The 21229-nt window shown below is 32.8% G+C and overlaps 1 protein-coding gene across 1 annotated transcript; it reads left to right on the top strand.

Moving 5' to 3' along the window:
* Positions 1-3815: 3815 nt before the first annotated feature.
* On the top strand, positions 3816-7054 carry LOC110024613 (squamosa promoter-binding-like protein 10). Its single transcript, XM_020724682.1, has 3 exons — positions 3816-4490; positions 5977-6170; positions 6669-7054. The coding sequence occupies exons 1-3, from the start codon at positions 3880-3882 to the stop codon at positions 7052-7054; spliced, it is 1191 nt and encodes a 396-aa protein (XP_020580341.1). The 5' UTR covers positions 3816-3879.
* Positions 7055-21229: the final 14175 nt, after the last annotated feature.

Genomic DNA, 21229 nt, shown 5'->3' with positions numbered 1-21229 from the left:
ACTACTTAGGAGAACCTTTCCAGTTAGTGTAGTGTTTTAATTTATCGATGAAACAAACCCAAAATACATTATAAAACATTTACTTTTGCTAGGTCAACAATGCAACAGTGACTTGCAGGTTTAAGCAGACAAAAAAGTCAAATGAAAAAGTTAGTTTCATAATATCATGAACTAATTTTTCTTAAATTATGTTTGCCTTCATTTGGACCGAAAGTGCGAGCTTGTGTCATCTTGCCTTTTGAAAGCCTTCAGAGCTGTACCTTCAATGACATGCCCATGCAGGGCCATGCTGCCATGCAAAGTTGTTGAGGCATGCTTCAGCCAATGGACATGACATGAAGTAAACTTAAGAACGTACTCTAGAAGGCATTTTCCGTTAAAAATAATAAATTTATGAGCGTGTTTAGCATCACCTCTTTTCATTGAAACATAATATTTTTTAGCCAAATATATTAAATGTGTAAAGAAAATTCATCTACCAAAGAAGTAGCAGCATCGAAATGCTGTAAAGAAACCGCTTTAATTGGTTTAAAATGAAAAAATAAGCTGGGCTGAAAATAATGTGGATAATAAGTGATCATATCTCGTTGAAGAATTGGAGTTGAATATTTTGGATAATAAGTGATCATATCTCGTTGAAGAATTGGAGTTGAATATTTCAGGGTTAACCTCCCCATGTGAAGTCCAATTTCAGTAATCAGGCTGAAACCCTTGACAGTATAAATCATATCTTACTTTGTCAGGTGTTTAAGTGTGTTTGATTCCTGTGTTTTGAGCATGAACATTGAAATCTACCCTCAGATAGGTAAGATGAAAGTTGCAATGATGCAGCCACAAAAACCTCTAAACCTTTCAAGGACACTTCAGTGATCCCTTTTCTGTAAGGATAAAGTTTATTGTTCATCTATAATATTGATGTAAGAAATATTCATATTTACCTCATGGTTGTCAACAATCAACACATTATAAAGTGCATTCAAATGAGTACATAGAATTTAATTTTAGTAGTTGACAAAATTGTGGAGCTATAAGAAATGGTTATTAAATCATTAGAAGGATTGAACATTTTAGATAGCTCGAACAACATTAATCACTCTAAAACTGATTGGTATGAAATTTATCTCAGATAAATATTGGATCGAAATAAATGAGTTGAGCTACGAGCCAAAATTTTGGGTCAAATTTCTTTCCATCCGACCCAATTTCAGCTAGAAAGTAGAATGTTAATGGCTATCAAAGATCGATAATAGGTCTAAAACTTTTTCAAATTTTTTTATCTAATTTTGTATGTTATCATAGCTGCACCAAACCTTGCACAAGTTTATTTCATTAGCATTTTATATTTCAAGTGGAAAGCCCATCATAAATCTAAGCATTCTTGCCGCCGCAAATCCCATAAGTGATTAATTGCATACCTCAAAATATATTCTTAGTAGAAAGTATTTCATATGTGTGAGTTTTCATTGCATCCTCCAACATGAAGTCTAATTTCCTTAGTCAAAATAGGGATTCACTTTCAAATCTAAATTTCATTCCCAAAATGGAAATCACTTCAAAATCTAATTGGTATGGAAATTATATTTCAAATTGAATTTCCATTTTAGAAATAGAAATTAGATTTCAAAGTGGATTTTCATTTTGGCAATGAAATTTAAACTTTGCAATAGAAGAAACAATGAACACTCTTAAATCATATGAAACATCTTCTTTCAAGAAAATAACTCTAAATAGGTTTAATAAATAGATTTATCTTAAATATAGACAAGCACCATAAAACCTAATTATTTATTTGAACTATTCATTAATTCATAATTCAATTATATGTTTTGCTATTTTTCAAATCAATGTTACTTTGATTAACGATCTTTGACATACCTAACATCAATATGATGTTAAATGATCCGATTTTTATCTGAATCAATCTCAATCGGTTCGAAAGAAATTCAATCTAAAATTAATTTTTGAGTGATTGTCGTTGTTCGAGCCAAATTCCTGACATACCCTATATAACATAAACTTTAAATGTCCTAAGTTCCGAACATGTATAACATGAATTTTAAAAGCGTTGAGCAATAAATTCACAGACCTACCTTACATGTGAAATAGAATTGTGGATCAATCCTACTAAATTTTGATCTGTCCTGGCATGGAAGAAAGGAAGAAAAGAAATTTTCAAAGACCAATAGTCTTGCAAAGCAAATCAAACAAGACAAGCACAAGAAGCATAGAGACAAACCAATCCAACAAAAATCAAAAAAAAGAAAGAAAAAACACCAAACAAATCACCAAAACAAAGATAGGAAGGATAGCCAAACAGAGCTCAGAACTTAACTATGGAAAAATAATAAAATTCCATCCTAAATTTTGAATATATAAAAAATAAGTTCAAAACTAGTTAAATTTTAATGAATGTTGGAACTCATTACAAGTCAAAAAACTAATATAGCATTGAGTGATGATCAAGGAAGAAATGTAAGCATATCAACGATAAATTAAACATTAGAAACAACAACTAGCTCAAATAGCAAACCAAATAAGAGCAGAAACACCAAACTTCACTATAAAATTCAATCCAACACCATGAAAGTATATCGAAGGCCACTCAATCCTAGCGAACATCACATTAGCCAAGCTATCCATAGAATACACATCATTGAAAGAGAATAACATCTCACCTGAGCTAAAATTACATTCACCAGAGCTCAAAATTTATCTGAAAAAAATTTTAAAGTTACATCCTAAATTTTGAATATATAATAATCTATTCAGAAAAAATGATTGATTTTTGGAAATTTTCATTCTTCAAAACCCAACTCCAAATCTCTTAAGAAACAAGCTTGAATAGTTTGATTCTTGATTCATTATGATCATAAAAATGAAATAGTAACATGGGTTATTGCTTTCCTATTTCTGTTCTCTGAAAATACTTTATAGCTCGAATCAAACTGAAATAGTAATGTGATTTGGAATTCAATTTGTTACCACATTGACCTTAAACTGAAGAATGAAAATTTCAAAATTTAGGTTGGCAATTTGTATGTAGCATTGAACTTTTAATCGAGCAGAGGAGGGAAAGGGACGACAGGTGTTGCAACAAAGCAGGTCTATTCTTTAAGAAAAATAGTCAATATTGAGAACTAAGATGATGATAAACTAAAGATCAAACTCGACGTGGACAGGCTGACTAAGCTAGAGGGTGACAATGTACAACTATGATCTATGTGAGAGATGCCATGAACTCAAAAAGTGGACAGGCTGACTAAGCTAGAGGGTGACAATATACAACTATGATCTATGTGAGAGATGCCATGAACTCATTTTGAATTGGCGAATTATAATCGTTTTATTTCATGCTTATCATGCATATGAATAACAATAATTTTGATTTTAAAATTAAAAATTAGACTTCTTGTTTTTATATAGGACAAAAATCATGTCCATCATTTTATCTCTTTTAATAGATTAATATTTTACTTTTGCAACATCAACTCATAATACAAAAATAAATAATTTGATCACTAATAAATAGTCATTCTATTTATGATATTTATAGCAATACACTTCTCAATATTCTCAAGCAATTTTCTTTGAAGAAAAAAAAAAACCCAAACTTTGGTGGAATAGCTCCCCCTCTCCCCCCTCTCCCTCTCCCTCCCCCTCTCTCCCCACCGCTAAAGTATCTAAGTGTTGGGTAACATCAGTAAAGTCATAGAAGAAGAAGTAGGTCCCCTTCCCCCCGCATTAATTACCACATCCCAATATAATCCTTCTCACACCGAACCTTTTTCCCATACCCAAGGACCCTAGCTCCCACTTCTTAGTACCATTCTTCCCTCCTCTCTCTCTCTCTCTCTCTCTGCTCCTTTTCCACACAAAAAGATGATGAACTCATCTCACACCACCGAAACCTATGCTGCCTCCCCTTTCATGTCCTTTGTAGGGTTAGAGGCCAGCGGCTGTACTCAGAACACCCAAAAGCATCAACTTTGGGATTGGGACTCATCTAATACCTTTTCCTCCACCTCCCACAGCCTCCCTTTCTACCCTAATCACACCATTCCTTCTGATCTCTTAGACCCCCCTCCTCCTCCCCTCTTCCCCTCCAATAACCCCTTTCCCTTCTACTTCCCACCACCACCTCCTCCGCCCCAACCATCCACCACCATCATTTCCGACTACCCTCGCTCCTCCGGCTTCTTCAAGCTCGAGAATGGTCTCGCCACCACTGGCTTCGGAGGGTTGGCCGGCGCTCGTATCGGTCTCAACCTTGGCCATCGAACTTACTTCTCCTCCGTTGATCATCAGCTTATGTTATTTGGTCGGTCGGCGCACCATCAGCCGCCGAGGTGTCAGGCCGAGGGATGCCGAGCTGACCTCTCCGGTGCAAAGCACTACCACCGTAGGCATAAGGTGTGTGATTTCCACTCAAAGGCACCAGTCGTCTTCTTCCCCGGAGGGGTGCAACAGAGGTTCTGCCAACAGTGTAGCAGGTTTCATTTCATGGCTTGTTCATTTATGATCAGTTTAATTTCTCTATGCTTCATTTCTTTTGAAAGTTGATTACTTGTTTGCATGTATTTCATCTTTGTTTACGTCTGCGCTACTGTGTTTTTGAGTCTTGTAATTCTTGTTAATATATAGGGCTTTATGGATCAATCTTTTTTAATTGCTAGGGTTTTTTTTAGACAATTAGGTACCTGAGTTTCTATTATTAGATCCAAAGCATAGGCATGTATAATGATAATTAATGAAAATGATAGATCTATTTATGGATGTGTATCATAATGTTAGGATGTATTGTGGTCCAAAATCATGCATGTTTTTGGTGCAGGTGAAACCCATAGTTTTTTATTTAGCTACTGAGAATTGTTCAGGTTAATCATAGGGTGAAAGTTTGCCTCCTCAGGAAGGGAGTATTATGTGTCGTATCTGTAGGTGCGGATAACTGTTGAGATTCGTTCGAGCATGCTACTCTTCATAAGTTTACACGATGGCGTGCTCAAATATCAAAGATTGTCCGCATATACGGATAGTCGGACTCCGCATATACAATCTGCACAAGAGTTGCACCATTAATATTTTAGCACTCTTCATGGGTTGGATACTCCATTCACTCTTGAACTAGCTTTAACTTCCAAAAAATTTTTTTGTTCACCAAAAATTATAAATCAAAATTAACTCATATTTAAAAAAATAATAAAATAGTTTTAACTCAATACATTTTATCCTTCCATTTTTCTATAAATTATTTAAAAAAAAAATAGTTTTAACTCAGTACATTTTATCCTTCCATTTTTCTATAAATTATTTATTTACTTGATTTTTTTTTGTTAAATAAAACATTACTCTAATCTTTATTATTACATTGGAACTATTTATTGTCAATACAAGGCTAAATCTCATCAGACTATATTTATCATGCTTGATAAATTATCTTCAAATATACTTTTTTAAATGAACAAAATTAGAAAATATTTAAATTTTTCAATAAAAGAATTGCTCAGTAGTGCCATTTTTTGTTTTTTTATTTAAATTTAACTATGTACATTTATGTTATAATCTATGTAAATTAATTATAACAATATGTCTCATAGAAATTATTGGTTGTGACATCTTTGATAGTTTATGCATGCTTTCATGAATTACAACATGGAGATTTTGGTTCTAATTTAAATTTAATACTAAACAAAGATCAAATATTTGTTCTCTTACACATATAAGTGCCCTAATTTGGGATGTTGAAGCGCTCACATAAAAGATAAATGAATACCCACACATACAAGATATAGCTGCATGGATCTCCATCTTTATCCTTTCATTTTCTCCAATATATTTTCCTCCATTATTTCCTTTACTTTCACACGATAATTAGCATTTCCTTAGAGCAAGCCTTGTAGATGGAAGTGTTTTATTTCTCCTTCATGATTCTCCAATTAGTTTGCTTATCTTCTTTGATCTTCTTCCAACGGCCTACAGGTTCCATGGCCTCGCTGAGTTCGATGACAGCAAGAGAAGCTGTCGAAAGCGCCTCGCAGAACACAATCGCCGCCGGAGAAAGCCACAGGCTCAGCCCACGACGAAGGGTAGCTCATCTTCATCAATTGCTCCAACCATCAAAGCTAAAGAAGAAAACAAACTAATATCAGGAGCAAAAACCAGCAAGCAACTTTGTAATAAATCTTACTCCTAATTAATTTTTTGCTGCTAATTATTACTAATATTTAACCCAAATGAACTTTTTTTAGTAAATCATATGACTTCATTAATACAAATTAAGTTACATACGATCAACAAAAATAATTAATTGAATGTGCAGAGTATTATTTATTGTTCAGCGATGTAATGCAATTCATATCATTATCTGCACATCTGTCGAACAGACTTGATATTTTTTTCATTAAAATCTTTTTCGTAGTATATACTATAATTTTTCTCTTGAAGTTTTTTATTTGGCATGGGAAAGAATTTTTTTTTTTAATTTTTGTTATAAATTACTCATTTTTATCAAATTTTCTTCTAACACTTGAATTATGAAGTAACTTTCTCATCGAATCTCAAGAGAAGAAAAAAAAAAGGAGAAAAATTGCATAAACAGGAACCGATAAGTTATATTATGCATGCTAAATTATTGTTACGTACTAATAATGTATGTTTGTATCTAAATATAGCGAGCATTGTCAAGTCCAACAACACACCACCTATTCCGAGCGATGGCAACGCGAGCTTAGAAGTGCAGCAGAAGAAAGCAGTGGTTCAGTTCACCAGTACCACTGGCTCAGCTCTATCGCTGGCCGGAGGAGTTGGTGTTTCAACGACGACTCATGAGCATCAGAAAGTCTCCACTTTTATGTCAGCAGAAGAGAAAGCTTCTGAATATCAACAACAGTTCCAAAGCCACTTCACATCTCCATGCTCCTCTTCCAACACGTTCTTCCCCCACCAAAACTTCTTCAATGAGGGATCACATTCAGGAGGAGGATCAGAGATGACTCATCATAACCAGACCAGCATTCTTCAGCTCGGGCAGGCTATGTTCGAATGGGACTTTATTTGAAGCTGACTAATTAAAGAAACAATATATCTTATGTTTCTCTATATTAAATAAAGTTTTATAGCAGCAATAAAAAGTAAGTTCTATTTTCAATAATTCATGAAGTGTGTCAGTGTGAGTTCCTTTCGCTTTGCTTCTATTTTATCATCTGCTTTGTACAAGTTAACTGACATAGTTGGTAGTCTTTATAAATAGGGTGCATTTAGTAATCGAGAGTCATGCAGGGCATTAGTATTAATGAGCTTGTAGATGACCACATGTATCCTGCGTGTTTGTATACCATACTTAACTAGTAGGAGCTTGTGCATCTGGCCGTGTAGTTGTGAGGTTGGGGAACAAAAATTAGGAGAAAAATGGGAGTTTTCTTATAACACTTCCAGTTATGAGAAAGTATTACGTCCGGACGATGGTGTGAATCGCACCAGTACATGTGCATGTGGTGTGGTGTGATCCACGCCATTCTTACGTTTGGTTATCCGGACGTAATATTTTTTTTAGTTTAATGATATTGTATTATTGTACGACTAATATCAATGAGATATTAAGAGTGAGGGCATGAAGATCCAATATATATATATATATTTTTTCATTTTAATATTTATAAAGTCACTTCAATATAAATCAATTATGCTTTATATATGTAAATATATCTTTTATAGGTCTATTCATCATTATTGATTGTTGAGGTTGTGTGATGCTCATCCTGGGATTTTTGGGAGTTCGAAAGTAAGATCAGTTTAAGAATGAGAGAATTTATTTTTTCTTTTCACCAAGTTATTGTGACAAGATAAGAATAGTTAGTATCTATAAATTATTAACTACATATCTTAAATTTTATATATTTGTGATTAAAATAATGTTTTGAGGATACCAAGATGTTTAGTAGTTTGTTAAACATAATTTTTAAATTTTATTCAACTTTAAACCTAATTAAAATCTATTTTTTTTCTTTTTAATTGCCATAGAAAAGATTACACCAATTTGAAATGAAGCTTCTAAATACTTTTGGGTTTTTTAATTATTATTATTAAGTTGTTAATTAGTTCATAGATGAATAATTTGACAAAATAAAAATTAAGAGAGAGAGAGAGAGAGAGAGAGAGAATGAAGAAAGGATTCATGACTCCATGATTAGAGGAGAAGATTTTTAATTACTTCCAATTCCATGAATTTGAGCCACAAATTTTACAATTTATATCTCATTATTTAAAATATAAGAGAAAATCATTTTTCAAAAATTATGAAAAAAATAGAAAGAACTTACATAATTTTTAAAGCTAAGGTTAAAAAATGCATAGTTAAACTATTTATCATTCTATTTTTTTTTTAAATAAAGAAAATAGAACCATTCTCACACCATCATACTCAGCCACACAATTAATAATAGTTTAATATAATTGGTAAACTATAAATAAATAATTATTATTATGTTTGAATTACTATTATGTTTGTCAAGTTGATAACTAAACCTCGTGTGTGTATATTATATGTGCTAAAGCTTGTACTTGGACTAGCCAAATTCAATTAGTTAGGAATTTGATGCAAGCGAAAAAATATAGTTTTGATATATTTTTTGTTATTTGAGTGATAATTTAAGAAAATATAGAAAAAAGTGGGGGGTGTTGTGCAATTGCCCCTACAATTAGTTGTACTTCTTGTTGTAGCACATACCCAAACATCATTCCAAACTAGGGATCATTAGAATTGGGTTATGTGTCTAGAGGACAGTTGCTCCATTGAAATTTGAGATTTATCTATATAAATAATAATTAAAATATAATATATATGTATTTTTCTTTTGTTGTTTAAGTAATTTTGTAATATTGCCCCTTTAATATATACATATATATATGCCCAATACATTAAAAAAATTAAACATTTGATGATTCTGGCCTTCTCACTTGGTGTACTTATCAATGGTATTGTTTTGTTTTATTCCTACATCTAGTAGAAATAAAAAAAAATAATAATTAATAAATAATTAATAAGACCCTTATAATAACTCCCATCTTCCTAGATCTAAATATAATATAATATTATATTTGTTTATTTTACTTAAATTTTCTTATAAATAAATAAAATATTGGAGTGCTTGAAGGATTTGGTGGTTGATATGTACCAAATACTATTGTATAGGACATTGAAACTTTGCATGCGAGCTGTTAATGAGGCTATATATGATGAACCAACGCTATCGGTTGAACTCATAAACAATTTGTAGGACGTCAAATTGAAGTCCATCAAGTTAAATTAATGTTTGGAAAAACTGTGCACATTCAACTTAAGCATTAAATTTCATTAAATTGACCTAAACAATATTTTTGTGGCTAAAATTTGTGTGGCAATGGAATGAAGATATTAAGTATTTTATTACAAATGTATAACATATTTTAGTAAAATATGGATTTAGCAAACCACTAGTTGATAAGAACGCAACGAATAATTTTCAACTTTATGATCAATTAGAAACTGAACCATACTACGACGTAACGAGATCGTGCCCCCAATTTGATAAAAATTGGAACAAAAATTTAAACAGCTTGATATGAACGCAACGAATAATTTTCAACTTTATCAGGGGTTAAGAACAATTAGAAACTGAACCACGCTACGAAATAACGGGATCGTGCCGCCAATTTGATAAAAATTGGAACAAAAATTTAAACAGAGACACAATCAAAGCAACAAAAAAAAAATACACGAGAATTTAGGCGGAAAATTCCGTGAAGAGGGAAAACCACGGAGTCACGTCACTATAAATTTTCACTATGAAATTCAGATGATTTTACATATAACTCAAACAAGTTTTCTCTCCACACATAAACAATAAAAAAATTTATAGAACTCGCTCAACAATCTTCTCTCTTCAATTCGAAACAAAAATTATGTTGAATAAACAAAATCCACATCTTCAACACTCCTCACTTTCACTGGGATGCTCTTCGAAAAGTACCGAAGGAAGATATACCAAGCCCTATCTTACGCCGATTGAAATCGAGATTAAAAATTAATTTCCATCACCAACCACTCCTAGAGCATAGCCGCTCAAACTTGGCACCTATGTATGTGGGTGCATATGCACCCAAAACCAGTGCATAGACATCTGTTTCTCTGTTCGAGCAGCACCCAATTGAGCCCAAAACCAGTGCATAGGCATCTGTTTCTCTGTTCGAGCAGCACCCAATTGAGCGCTTAAGCGCCCACAACCCTACGCAGAGGTGTCAGATGCTCTATCCCGCTGCTCACCAGATCAATCTTCACTCATAACACTATTATATAAATAAACTACCAAAATATTCTTTAACTATTTACTTGAGATAATTTTAGTCCCAGTGTTTATAAACTAGGGTTCTTAATTTAGGTTAAAGATCTTTAATCAATCAAAAATTAATCCAAATTTTGGCTCGAATCGAAATTGGATCAAAAGAAACCAGTCAAACTACGAGCCAAAATTTTGAATCAATTTTTTTTCGAGCCGATTTTATGCCGGCCCTACCTCGGCTCAAAATAAGATCGTTAACAACTCTATATTGAGTTATCTACATAATCTCGACTTTTCCAAAATTGAGATCTAATAGTCCTCTATATATAATGACTATTTCTGTCCTAGTTTGAAGAGTCTGGGAATTATTTTAAACTATAAACTCTGAGACTAAAATAACCCCATGTAATTTGTCCGGACTATTTTAGTACATTACTCTAAATAAATGTGTGAGAAGAAGTTTAATTCACATTACCATTAAGTTCTAGAAATTATAAAAAGAAAAAAAAATCTTTTGAATGAATTTTTAGTATTATTATGCTCAAATAAATCAGAGCTTATAATGATCAAATAAATTGTTAATTTAAGTTTGAATTTAATTAGAAAATGAAACAATATTAATTAATATTATTTTTTTACTCCCATATGAAGAAGTTTAATGGGACAAATAAGAATAGTGAGCCTTATTTTCACCTTAAACACAATAATGAAAAATTTTCATTCTATATATACATTCCTCTTAGCTTAGTTGTTGCACAGGATCGGTAGATCATATTCAGATACTTTTCTTCATTCATTTTTTAGCCTGTGCTTGGTTATTACTCATTATAATTATATTTTAATTAATTAAAATAATTGATTTAATAACTTAAGTGACCCAGTAAATTAAGATAATTATCTAATTATATATGTTCTAGGGGATGTTTGGAATCATTTTTTATTTTTTATTTATTTTGTTTTAATTTTTATTTGGAATAAAATATGTTTGATATGTTATTACATGTTTTAGTTATTTTTAAATACATTTAAAATAATATTTAAATGCTCGAAGTATGTTTTAGAAAATCATAATTTTTTTAATATAAAAAATAAAAAAAAAATGTACTAAACAAATATATTTTTAAAAAATAATACAAAAAATAAATTAAAAAATAAAAAATTAAAGTGTTCCCAAATAATCTCTTACTTTGTCAGTATCTCTCATATGTAAAAGAATGTGACTATACATCTAAGAGAGATTTTTTTTTTCTAAAATGATGTAATTATTCATCTAAAAGAATACTCATTTGGGAAAAATTGTGGCTATCAATTAAAAAATGATTGTTATAGATATTGATAGGAGAACAATATAAAAATTACGGTAAGAAAACAAGCAATTAAAGATCTCCGGCCTAACATGATAAACTTGTTGTTGAGAAATTAGGACGAAGAAAAATAAGAATCGACACAAATTCAGAAGAACACACTGAGATTTACGAGGTTTTACGTACTCGGGAGCAGAGCAGCGACTTTCTTTTTAATATTCAGAAAAGAGTACAGAATACAAGATTCAGAATCTTACATAGGTTTACGAACATAACATATATATAACTTTATAGTACAATACAGTACAGAATACAAGATTCAGAATCTTACATAGGGTGACGAACATAACATATATATAACTTTATAGTACAATAGGTAATTACTTAAATTACCTTTGTACCAAACCACGAAGTGTTGCTCCCGCACCCCCAACCCACATTATGAAACTCCCTCGGTTAAACAGATACTTCCGCTCCACTTCGCTTCGTTTCAGCAGTTAGACAGATACTTCCGCTCCACTTCGCTTCGTTTCAGCATCTATCCCTTATATGATATATGAGCCATAGCATAACACTTGTGTAATTCTATCATTTCATAGAATATAAATTGATTGAATACATCACTATAGAGAGAGTTATGTTCATCTCAAATCGAATGCTATGTTTGGAGGCGAGATTTTAACTTTTGATTAAGATTTTAGGCAATAATCTTCTTTTGTTTTCAATTAAAACTTTGGCTAACACTATCTTCTTGTTTTCTCTCTATCCATATACCCATTTTAACTCCTCTTGCTTCATTTATACAAGAGAATTTTACGGCACGTCCGATTTACCAGACGTAATATATTCAGCATGCGTTGAGTTGAGTGAAACTGTAACAGAAGAGAAAAGATAAACAGAAAATATTGGGAAGCTTACAGCTATTAGCCTTATCTCAGTTTATTTCCTTGGAGTGGATGCTCCTCCTGGCTTTTTGTTCTTAAAATTCTAGATTTGCTGCCAGAAAGAGCCAGCAGCTACTGCGAACGAGTAGTTAATAGATAGGAGTTGTACAAGATTCACAGATATTCTCCATTACTGGTATTATCTAGCTAGATTGCATTGCACTCAGTTGGGCAAGGTAGCTGTTGTACTTGGAGGAATTTTGAAGAGAATGTAAAATTAGATATTTTAAAATAAATTCTAACTTTAAATTAGTTTTTGCAGATATAATTATTGCAGTTTTGCAATAAGTTGCAGCTGCACCAAATGAGATTTAAGTGTTACAACTTGCAAGCACTTGTGAAAGTGTCCATAACACACTAATAAATGAAGTTGGTTGTATTTTTAAGATCATAAATTTGAATTATATAATGAAAATTTTATTTCTGAATATTTCAAAAATGAAATGAAATTTGCTAGGAATTTAATGAAAGGGGTTAGCTTGAAGGAGACAGTGTCAATAAAATACTGTCTTCAATGAGTTCTATTGAGATTATGGTAGATTAGCAATGGCATGATATTGATTTGGAGGCTGGCTCCCGAATCCAATCAGATAAATAAAGTAAATGGCGTACCATTTCATGGTAGGTGGCAGATGCTATCACCCGATGATATAATTTGATAACTAGAATTTTTTTTTTTTTTAACTCCATAATTTTTGTCAAAAAAAATAATATAGTAAAAAAATTAAGAGAAAATTGCTATGCAAAAATAATATGGAAACGAAAGATAGAGATCTACGATTGATAATTTATTCACATTGGCAGGTGGACCAATCAGTTGGAGGTTGACTCTTCAGTCAACTGTGGCTTTGTCTACCATGGAGGTTGAGTACATTCATAGAGGCAAACAAGAAAGCGAAGTGGATGCTAATTAGACTACTTAGGAGTTGACAAGGAGTTTCTAATGATCATTTATGACGGTTAGAGTGCAATATTCTTGGCCACAAATCCAGTTCATCATGCTCGTACCAAGCACATTGATGTGAGATATCACTTTGTTGGGGACTTGATTGATGACGATAAGATTCTATTGAATAAGATAAATGCAAAGGAAATTCCAACATACATGTTCAAGAAGATACTATCGGGCCCGGAAGTTCACTTACTGCGGGAGTTTAGTGAACATTCAAGCTTTGTTTAATTGCCCAGTCTGGCATTTTGAATAACTACACCAGGCTTAATCCCTTCAGAATGGGGGTGCGTAGGTAGCCATCTTAGTGCAACTTAATTTGAGTTTTAAGCTCATTTGGTTATCTCTTACTTATTTGGAAGTAAGAGATGAGGTTAAGATTGTTGTATTTATGGATTTTATTGTAATTATGAGTAATTTGGTCTTTTGGCTTTAATTTCTTGTATGCTTTAATCATCCTCTATAAAAGAGACTTTGGGTTTATGAGAGAGGTGTGGTGAGAAGTACAAAAGTTTTAACCTAAAGCAGTTTTTCTTTCTGGGCATCTGGTGCTAGTGAAATCTCTCATTTCTTGGACATGGGCGAATCCATATCACCTGCATTGTCTGAGTCAGCGTAGTATACACACAAATTTGTAGCAGATGACTGCCTTTCAAACGTCAACCCAACATCAACTGTAACCTTCAGATACCTCATATTATACTTCACAACCTGTCAATATTTCCTTCATGGATCATGAATGAACCTTATCACAACACCAACTGCATGTGTATTGTCTGATCTAGTACAAAGAGTGACATACATCAAACGCCCACTATACTAATGTAAGGTACCACTCACATATATTTTCTTTCTTGATCATCTTTAGGACACTGATTTGAATTCAACTGAAAGTGGGATGCAATGCATAGACTTAATGCCTTGCTCGAGTCATCAACTCCAAATTTTTTTAGTACCTTCCAACATATGCTCCTAGAGAAAGCCAAATCTTTCTAGCAGTCTTGTTTGTGAGAATCTCCATGCTAATAATTTTGCAAGATTCACCCAACTACTTCATTTCAAAATATTTGGATAGTTGATTTTTTACCCTGTCAACCTCAATCTGACAAACATATACAATCAACATATCATCAATATATAGAAGCAAGTAAATGAACTCAACATTAACCAACTTTTTGAAATATGCACAATGATCAAATTGGCTCCTCATGTACTCATGTCTCCTCATGAACTAATCAATTTTTGTATATCACTGTCATGGTGACTGCTTCAACCCATACAAAGATTTATTCAATTTGCAAGCTAAGTCTTTTGATGCTTTATATTCAGCAGGCTGAAATATATAGATCTCCTCTTGTAATTCCCCATATAGGATATCTTCACATCGGGCTCTTCAAGATCAGATAGTATTATGCTACAATTGCTAAGAGAACACGGATTGTGGGATGCTTGACCATTGGGAGAAAATCTCATCATAATCAATCCCTTCCTATTGCGTAAGTCATTACCACTAATCTTGTCTTGTACCACACATCAAATTTATTGGATCCTTCATTCTTTGCATGCACTCATTTGCACACAACGACTTCCCTTTCCGGAGGAAGCTTTACACACCTTCAAGTACCGTTCTTCCGATGAGATTCCATTTATTCATCTATTATCACTCTCTAAAGATTACGATCTGAGCTCTCAAATGCTTCTTTGTAGTGACAAGGAATTTTTGTCTCCATGGCTCAAATTGTAAATACAAAGTGATCCATAAAGCAAGCTAGTTTTGGGGCATTCTAGTGCCTGGTCCTGCCCTTAGTAATAGATTCCTAAACAAGAATCTCATCCTGAACATCTTCTTCCACCTCTTCCTGAGCATTATAAACAGATACCTCCTAAACTACAACTGAATCGTATATCTAAGTCACAAACTCTGTGGAACAAATGGAGTTGCATAAAACTCTAACTTCTGTTGCATATATAAAGTCCCAACAGAATTATCCACGTATTTTGAGTACTAATTTTTCAAAAAGTTTACCTAGTTTAATGTAACATCCCTGCTAATGACAACCTTTCATTTTGATTGATCATACAACTGGAAACCCTTGACTTCGTGTCTAAAGCAATGAAGATCGGCTTCTTTGTTCATGGTTCCAGTTTATCATTCTATACGTGGTAGCTACCAAATAGTTTATTGTGCTCATAATCTCTTGTAGGATGTCCTGACTATATCTCATTTGGGGTCTTCTTCCTAATATCTACAAAAGGCAGACAGTTCACCAAGTGACACTCTATCCAACCCAACATATAGATAACATACACTAAACTTTCTCCACCAAAGCTCGATTCATCCTCTTTGCCACCCCTATTTTATTGCAGTGTCTCTCGAACAGTGAAGTGGTGCTCTATCTCAGGTCTCTGACACTCCTGTAAGAACACATTAAAGATGTATTCACCCCTATTGTCTGATCTGATACATCAGATCTTTTTTTCCAGTCTGAGTTTCAATCTACTTCTTTCAAGTTATGAAAATATTTAGCACATTGCTTTTGTGTTCATGATGTACTCCCAAACATACTTGGAAGAAATCAACAATAAAAGATACAAAGTATATTCTTTAGTTGAATGATGTTATCTTTATTGGGCATCAGCATTTGTGTGAAATACTCTAAATTAGTTTGTGTACTGTGGATGATAGTACCAAAAGATACTCATGTCTTCTTGTAAAATACATTATTGCTCACATAAAATCAGCTTACAAGTGCTCACTCTATTGATCAACCATCATTTCACCTAAGTTTGAAGTGAAGTCTCCTCAGCATGAGCTAGCCGCATATGCCACGACATAATGACATCATAAGAATCATCATCAACAACAGTCATTCCAGTTATTGTACTATCCTGACGATGGCAAGAGTTGTGATGACGAACTTCATTCATTAAAACCAGTGCTCCATGACATCCTCAGAACTTCAGCCTCAATAACTACATTATAGCTCTTAGTCTTTAAAGCCCCAACTAACAACAAACTTTTTATAATATAGGGAATATGTTTAACATTGGTCAGCTCCCTCAAAGTATCATCATTTATCTTGATAAAGATACTCCCTACACCAACAGGACGACAAGCTTGATCGTTGCTTATAGTCATTGCACCGCTATCCAACTCCTTTTACATACAAAACCACCCTCGATGAGGACAAATGTGATAAGTAACACCGGTATCCAAAATTCAACACAAATCATCTGTAAACAAACTATGAGAAATTTTAAATAACAATACATCTGAATCCACCTCTTCACATCTTTACATAATAATATTGGACTTTGCCTCAAATGCAACTTCTTTTCTCTTCTCCTTTAGCTTTAGACAATCTTTCTTCCAATGAACAATCTCTAAATAGAAAACAAGCTGATTTTTCCCAAGTCTAAGCCCACAAAACTTGCTCCGATTTTGAGATATGTTGTCATTGTCTCATTTATTTATTGAATTCTTCTTGTTTTCAGATTTGCCACATTGGAGTGTAAGTGTTACAGGTGACTCCATCGTTGTGGACTTCTGTTTCTTCAATGAAAATCATGAATCAACAACATTGTAGTCACTTCACCATAATTTAAGACCTCCTTCCCATGAATAAGTGTCATCATGAATTTTATCTTCATCTGGGAGCGAATTTAACAAAAGGAGCATCTTTTCTTCATCTCTAACCTCTTCATTTAAATTTAACAGATCTGCTAGTAGTTTTATGAAATCATTCAAGCGCTCATCAATAGTAATCCCCCATCTCATTTGAAATTTATAAAGTTAACGCTTCATAAATAGATGATTCTCAACGTTATTCCTGAGATATTTGCTTTACAACATTCCCTATAATTCTTTGTAGAAGTCTCCATCATCATCCCATTTTGATCTTCCGGGTCAAGCAATTTCGGAACAAGCCCTAAGTACTCAAAATCTCTTAAGTACATTCTTCACTATCCAAGACTTTCTCTAGATTCAAAGAGCACAACACATCCATCACCTCACATCGCCACATGCCAAAGTTTCCCTTTGCACTTGAATTTTGTTATATCAATCTTGACGGAATACGTAACCATCTGATAAATTAACTTTTTCTACTGTCATGATGGACGTTAAAGAAACTTACATCATACCATCAATCATTAATACCATTGTCTGAAACAAAAAATTTCTTTAGCAAAATAAAATATTCCTTCTTTCTTACTTTTTAGAAACCTAAAAAAAAGATTCACTTGAAAAAATTTCTTTTTTTTTTTTTTCTTTTTTTTTTTCCTGAAATTTCCCAAAATTTTCTTAACATGGAAGCTTTTCCTATAAAAAGGATTCTTTTTTTTTCCTCTGTTACACGACAATCTCTTTTCTTTTTTTTCTGAAATTTCCCAAAATTTTCTTAACATAGAAGCTTTTCCTATAAGAAGGATTCTTTTTTTTTCCTCTGTTACACGACAATCCTTCCATCAAACTATGTTTATTTCTGTTAGAGCCGGCACCGGAGCCTCTGCCTGTCGCCGTCAGAGCCTCCTTCTGTCGTTGTCATAACTGCAACCGAAACAAAGCTCACCGGACGTCCTCCTGCATGCATGAACGTCAGACCACCTGCTGGAGCTCCACCTTGAGCTGAGCCTCTACCTACCCTCCAGATTTTATGCTGTCAATTCTTCAAATCTGCCAACAGAGCTTTTCAGACCACCTACTGCAAAATCACGTGCAACACACATTGAATTTGCTGTCGTCGAAGTTAAACCATGCTCTGATCACGAACCCGAAGCTCTAATAACAATTATTATGTGAAAATAATATGGAAACAAAGAAATTCATATAACAAAAATCAAACACAAAAGATTTACGTGGTTCAATGTGAAGTTGATTCGCCTACGTTTATGAGGAGAGAGATTTCACTATAGCACCGGATGAGAATTGGGTAGAAAGAAAAAAGGTTTGGCGTTGCAACTTCTGTACTTCTCACCACATCTCTCTCATAAGCCCGAAGTTTCTTTTATAGAGGAGCAACATGTCATACAAGTAAATAAAACCAAAAGACCAAATAAATCTAAACTAGAATAAAAGTCGTAGATACAAAAAAATTACGCATCTATCACCTTAAATTATATTGAATAGATGGTACTACCAAATCAGTTAGAATTAATTTAATGAAAATAAAATTATATGTATGTATGTTTGGCCAAAATGTCATGTTAGGCCTATGAAGTAACAAGAGCTTTTAGCCCAATCCATAAAATTGAGATTATCGAGCTGTTGAGTACGCAATATAAAATATAAACCAGCGAGTATAGAAAGCATAATGGACTCTCACTTATGAGTTGAGCCAAAGGAAGGAACGTTCAACGACATCGCCCCAAGTCACTTCGCCATCCCAGATTGGCCCGCCGGGGGAGGACAACACGCTCCGAAGGCAAACTAGTCCTATGGCAAACTCCCAGAAGCAGGCCAAATAAATTCTTAAAGATATCACACGACAAAGTGCACAGGGAACATAAGGTGAAATGCGGCATCATAGAAACAAAAAACGGCGCAGTAACACGGGGGAATATTCTCCCCCGTGTTATTCATGTGTTATTGTGGGTTATTTATGTGTTATTGTGTTATGGGAATATTTCTGGTGTTATAATAACACAATAACACATCAATAACACATAAATAACACACAATAACACATGAATAACACGGGGTGTTTCTATGATGCCGCATTTCACCTTATGTTCCCTGTGCACTTTGTCGTGTGATATCTTTAAGAATTTATTTGGCCTGCTTCTGGGAGTTTGCCATAGGACTAGTTTGCCTTCGGAGCGTGTCATTTACGATTCAGGAAGAATGATATAATGTTTTCCCCTATAATTCCTTCTCTTTGACCCCCTCTTTCCTCATTTTTATTGCAACTTTCGAGATTTGAATGGTCATATTACAAATAAAGACAACTAAGTGTTAGCCTTTTAAATATGACGACAAGTTTTTTTCCTATTCAAAATTACATCAAAAATATATGAGTACAACAGTGTGAGCATAATTATTTTTAAGGACATCCCCTCAAATCTCCTTTTAAATCATCTATTTAAATTCATAAATGAATGCCTTTAGCTTGTCTAGTTTATTTTCCCTTCTCCTTTATTAGTTGTATGAAACACTCTCGTATCTATTTCATATTATAATCATGCAAGGGCAATTAGTGAATTGATTACCATCTCTTACACTAGCAAAGCTCCCAATGCTATAAATTTTAGTTATTTATTTTATGACATTCATTATTATCAAAAATAGGTTGGCAATCCCATAACTAGCACTTGAATCTAATTAAAGTGAATAAATTGAAGGATGGATGTACAAAATTATGATAATGATCATTATTTTTTATATTACATAATTTAATAATAGTCTTATCCTCTAATAAAACTTGCATCATGACAAATCATTAAATTGTTTGCCAATTTTATATTGCAACAGCATAAATAAGTGATTATCTTGACTTAACCTATTACAAAGAATATTACATAATTTAATAATAGTCTTATCCCCTAATAAAACTTGCAACATGACAAATCATTAAATTGTTTGCCAATTTTAAATTGCAACAGCAGAAATAAGTGATTATCTTGACTTAACCTATTACAAAGGCATTAGAGGTTAGAAAAACGTATAAGTCGATGTATTCCTCTACTTATAGTGTATCCCAAAAGCCCTTAAAATAGCAATAGTTATATATTGATCACCCAATTTATCTTTCTCTTTTTAATAAATATCTATGTAAAAAGAGATGATACGACATTGAAGCCTTTTTTAAACACTTCAATATTAATATATCTTCCAGTCTTCTAAAATAATTTTAGTATATATTGATCTAAAGAAGAGGAATCTTGGTAACTATAAAGGGACCATCCTTTAGTCTTAGATGGCCACCACAGTTATGTTGAATGATATGTAGAAAAAAGAGCTTTAGCATCACAGTTATGAACTAACCTATATTCATTTTCAGAAAAAAACTTAAAATTCCTTCTTTCTAAGGTAGTGAGTATTTGACATGTCTTCTGAAGCTTCTATGAGTTTGGAAATTGGGTGATGACTTGCTTCTAGAATTCATCAAACAAAATAGTAACGCCTGAATGCAATTTTGGAAATAAATAGAGGTTGTCATCATTAAATTTTATTTAAAGATTATGATATGTTATGGCATTATAAGCCATTTAGAGGTTCATTATGGCCAAAGAATAAACCAAATATCTAATTATGATTTAATCATTTTGCCAATTAATTTGATGAACTTTGAACTTCTTAGGATGTATAATAGATTTTGTCCTTTTTTTAACGGAAGATTTCATTTTCATATTTCCATGCAAAACTGTATATTAATTAAATTCAGTGGCCATGATGAACATAAGCTTGGTTTAATGGCCAAACAAAAATAAAAGTTATAGAAGTCATCAGCCATAGCACGTTAAAGTTCTCATGCTAAACTAAATAGTTTGTAATCTATAAGAAAATAAATAGTTTAGTACATTTATGTCAAACAACAATTATTTTTTTTAATATTACACAAAACACTTGTACATCAAAATAATGTATGATTGTATATTGGTACCAGTAAGAAAATATGTATCATAATGCAAAATAGCCATGTAGATGCACGTCACCTCATCCTAACTAACATATAAAAGCTACGATTTGAAAGAAGTTTATGATAAAATTACCTATAAAGA

Source organism: Phalaenopsis equestris, unplaced genomic scaffold (genome assembly GCF_001263595.1).
Source record: "Phalaenopsis equestris unplaced genomic scaffold, ASM126359v1 Scaffold000263, whole genome shotgun sequence".
NCBI classification, from domain to species: domain Eukaryota; kingdom Viridiplantae; phylum Streptophyta; class Magnoliopsida; order Asparagales; family Orchidaceae; genus Phalaenopsis; species Phalaenopsis equestris.
This window is presented reverse-complemented; position numbering and strand designations above follow the sequence as displayed.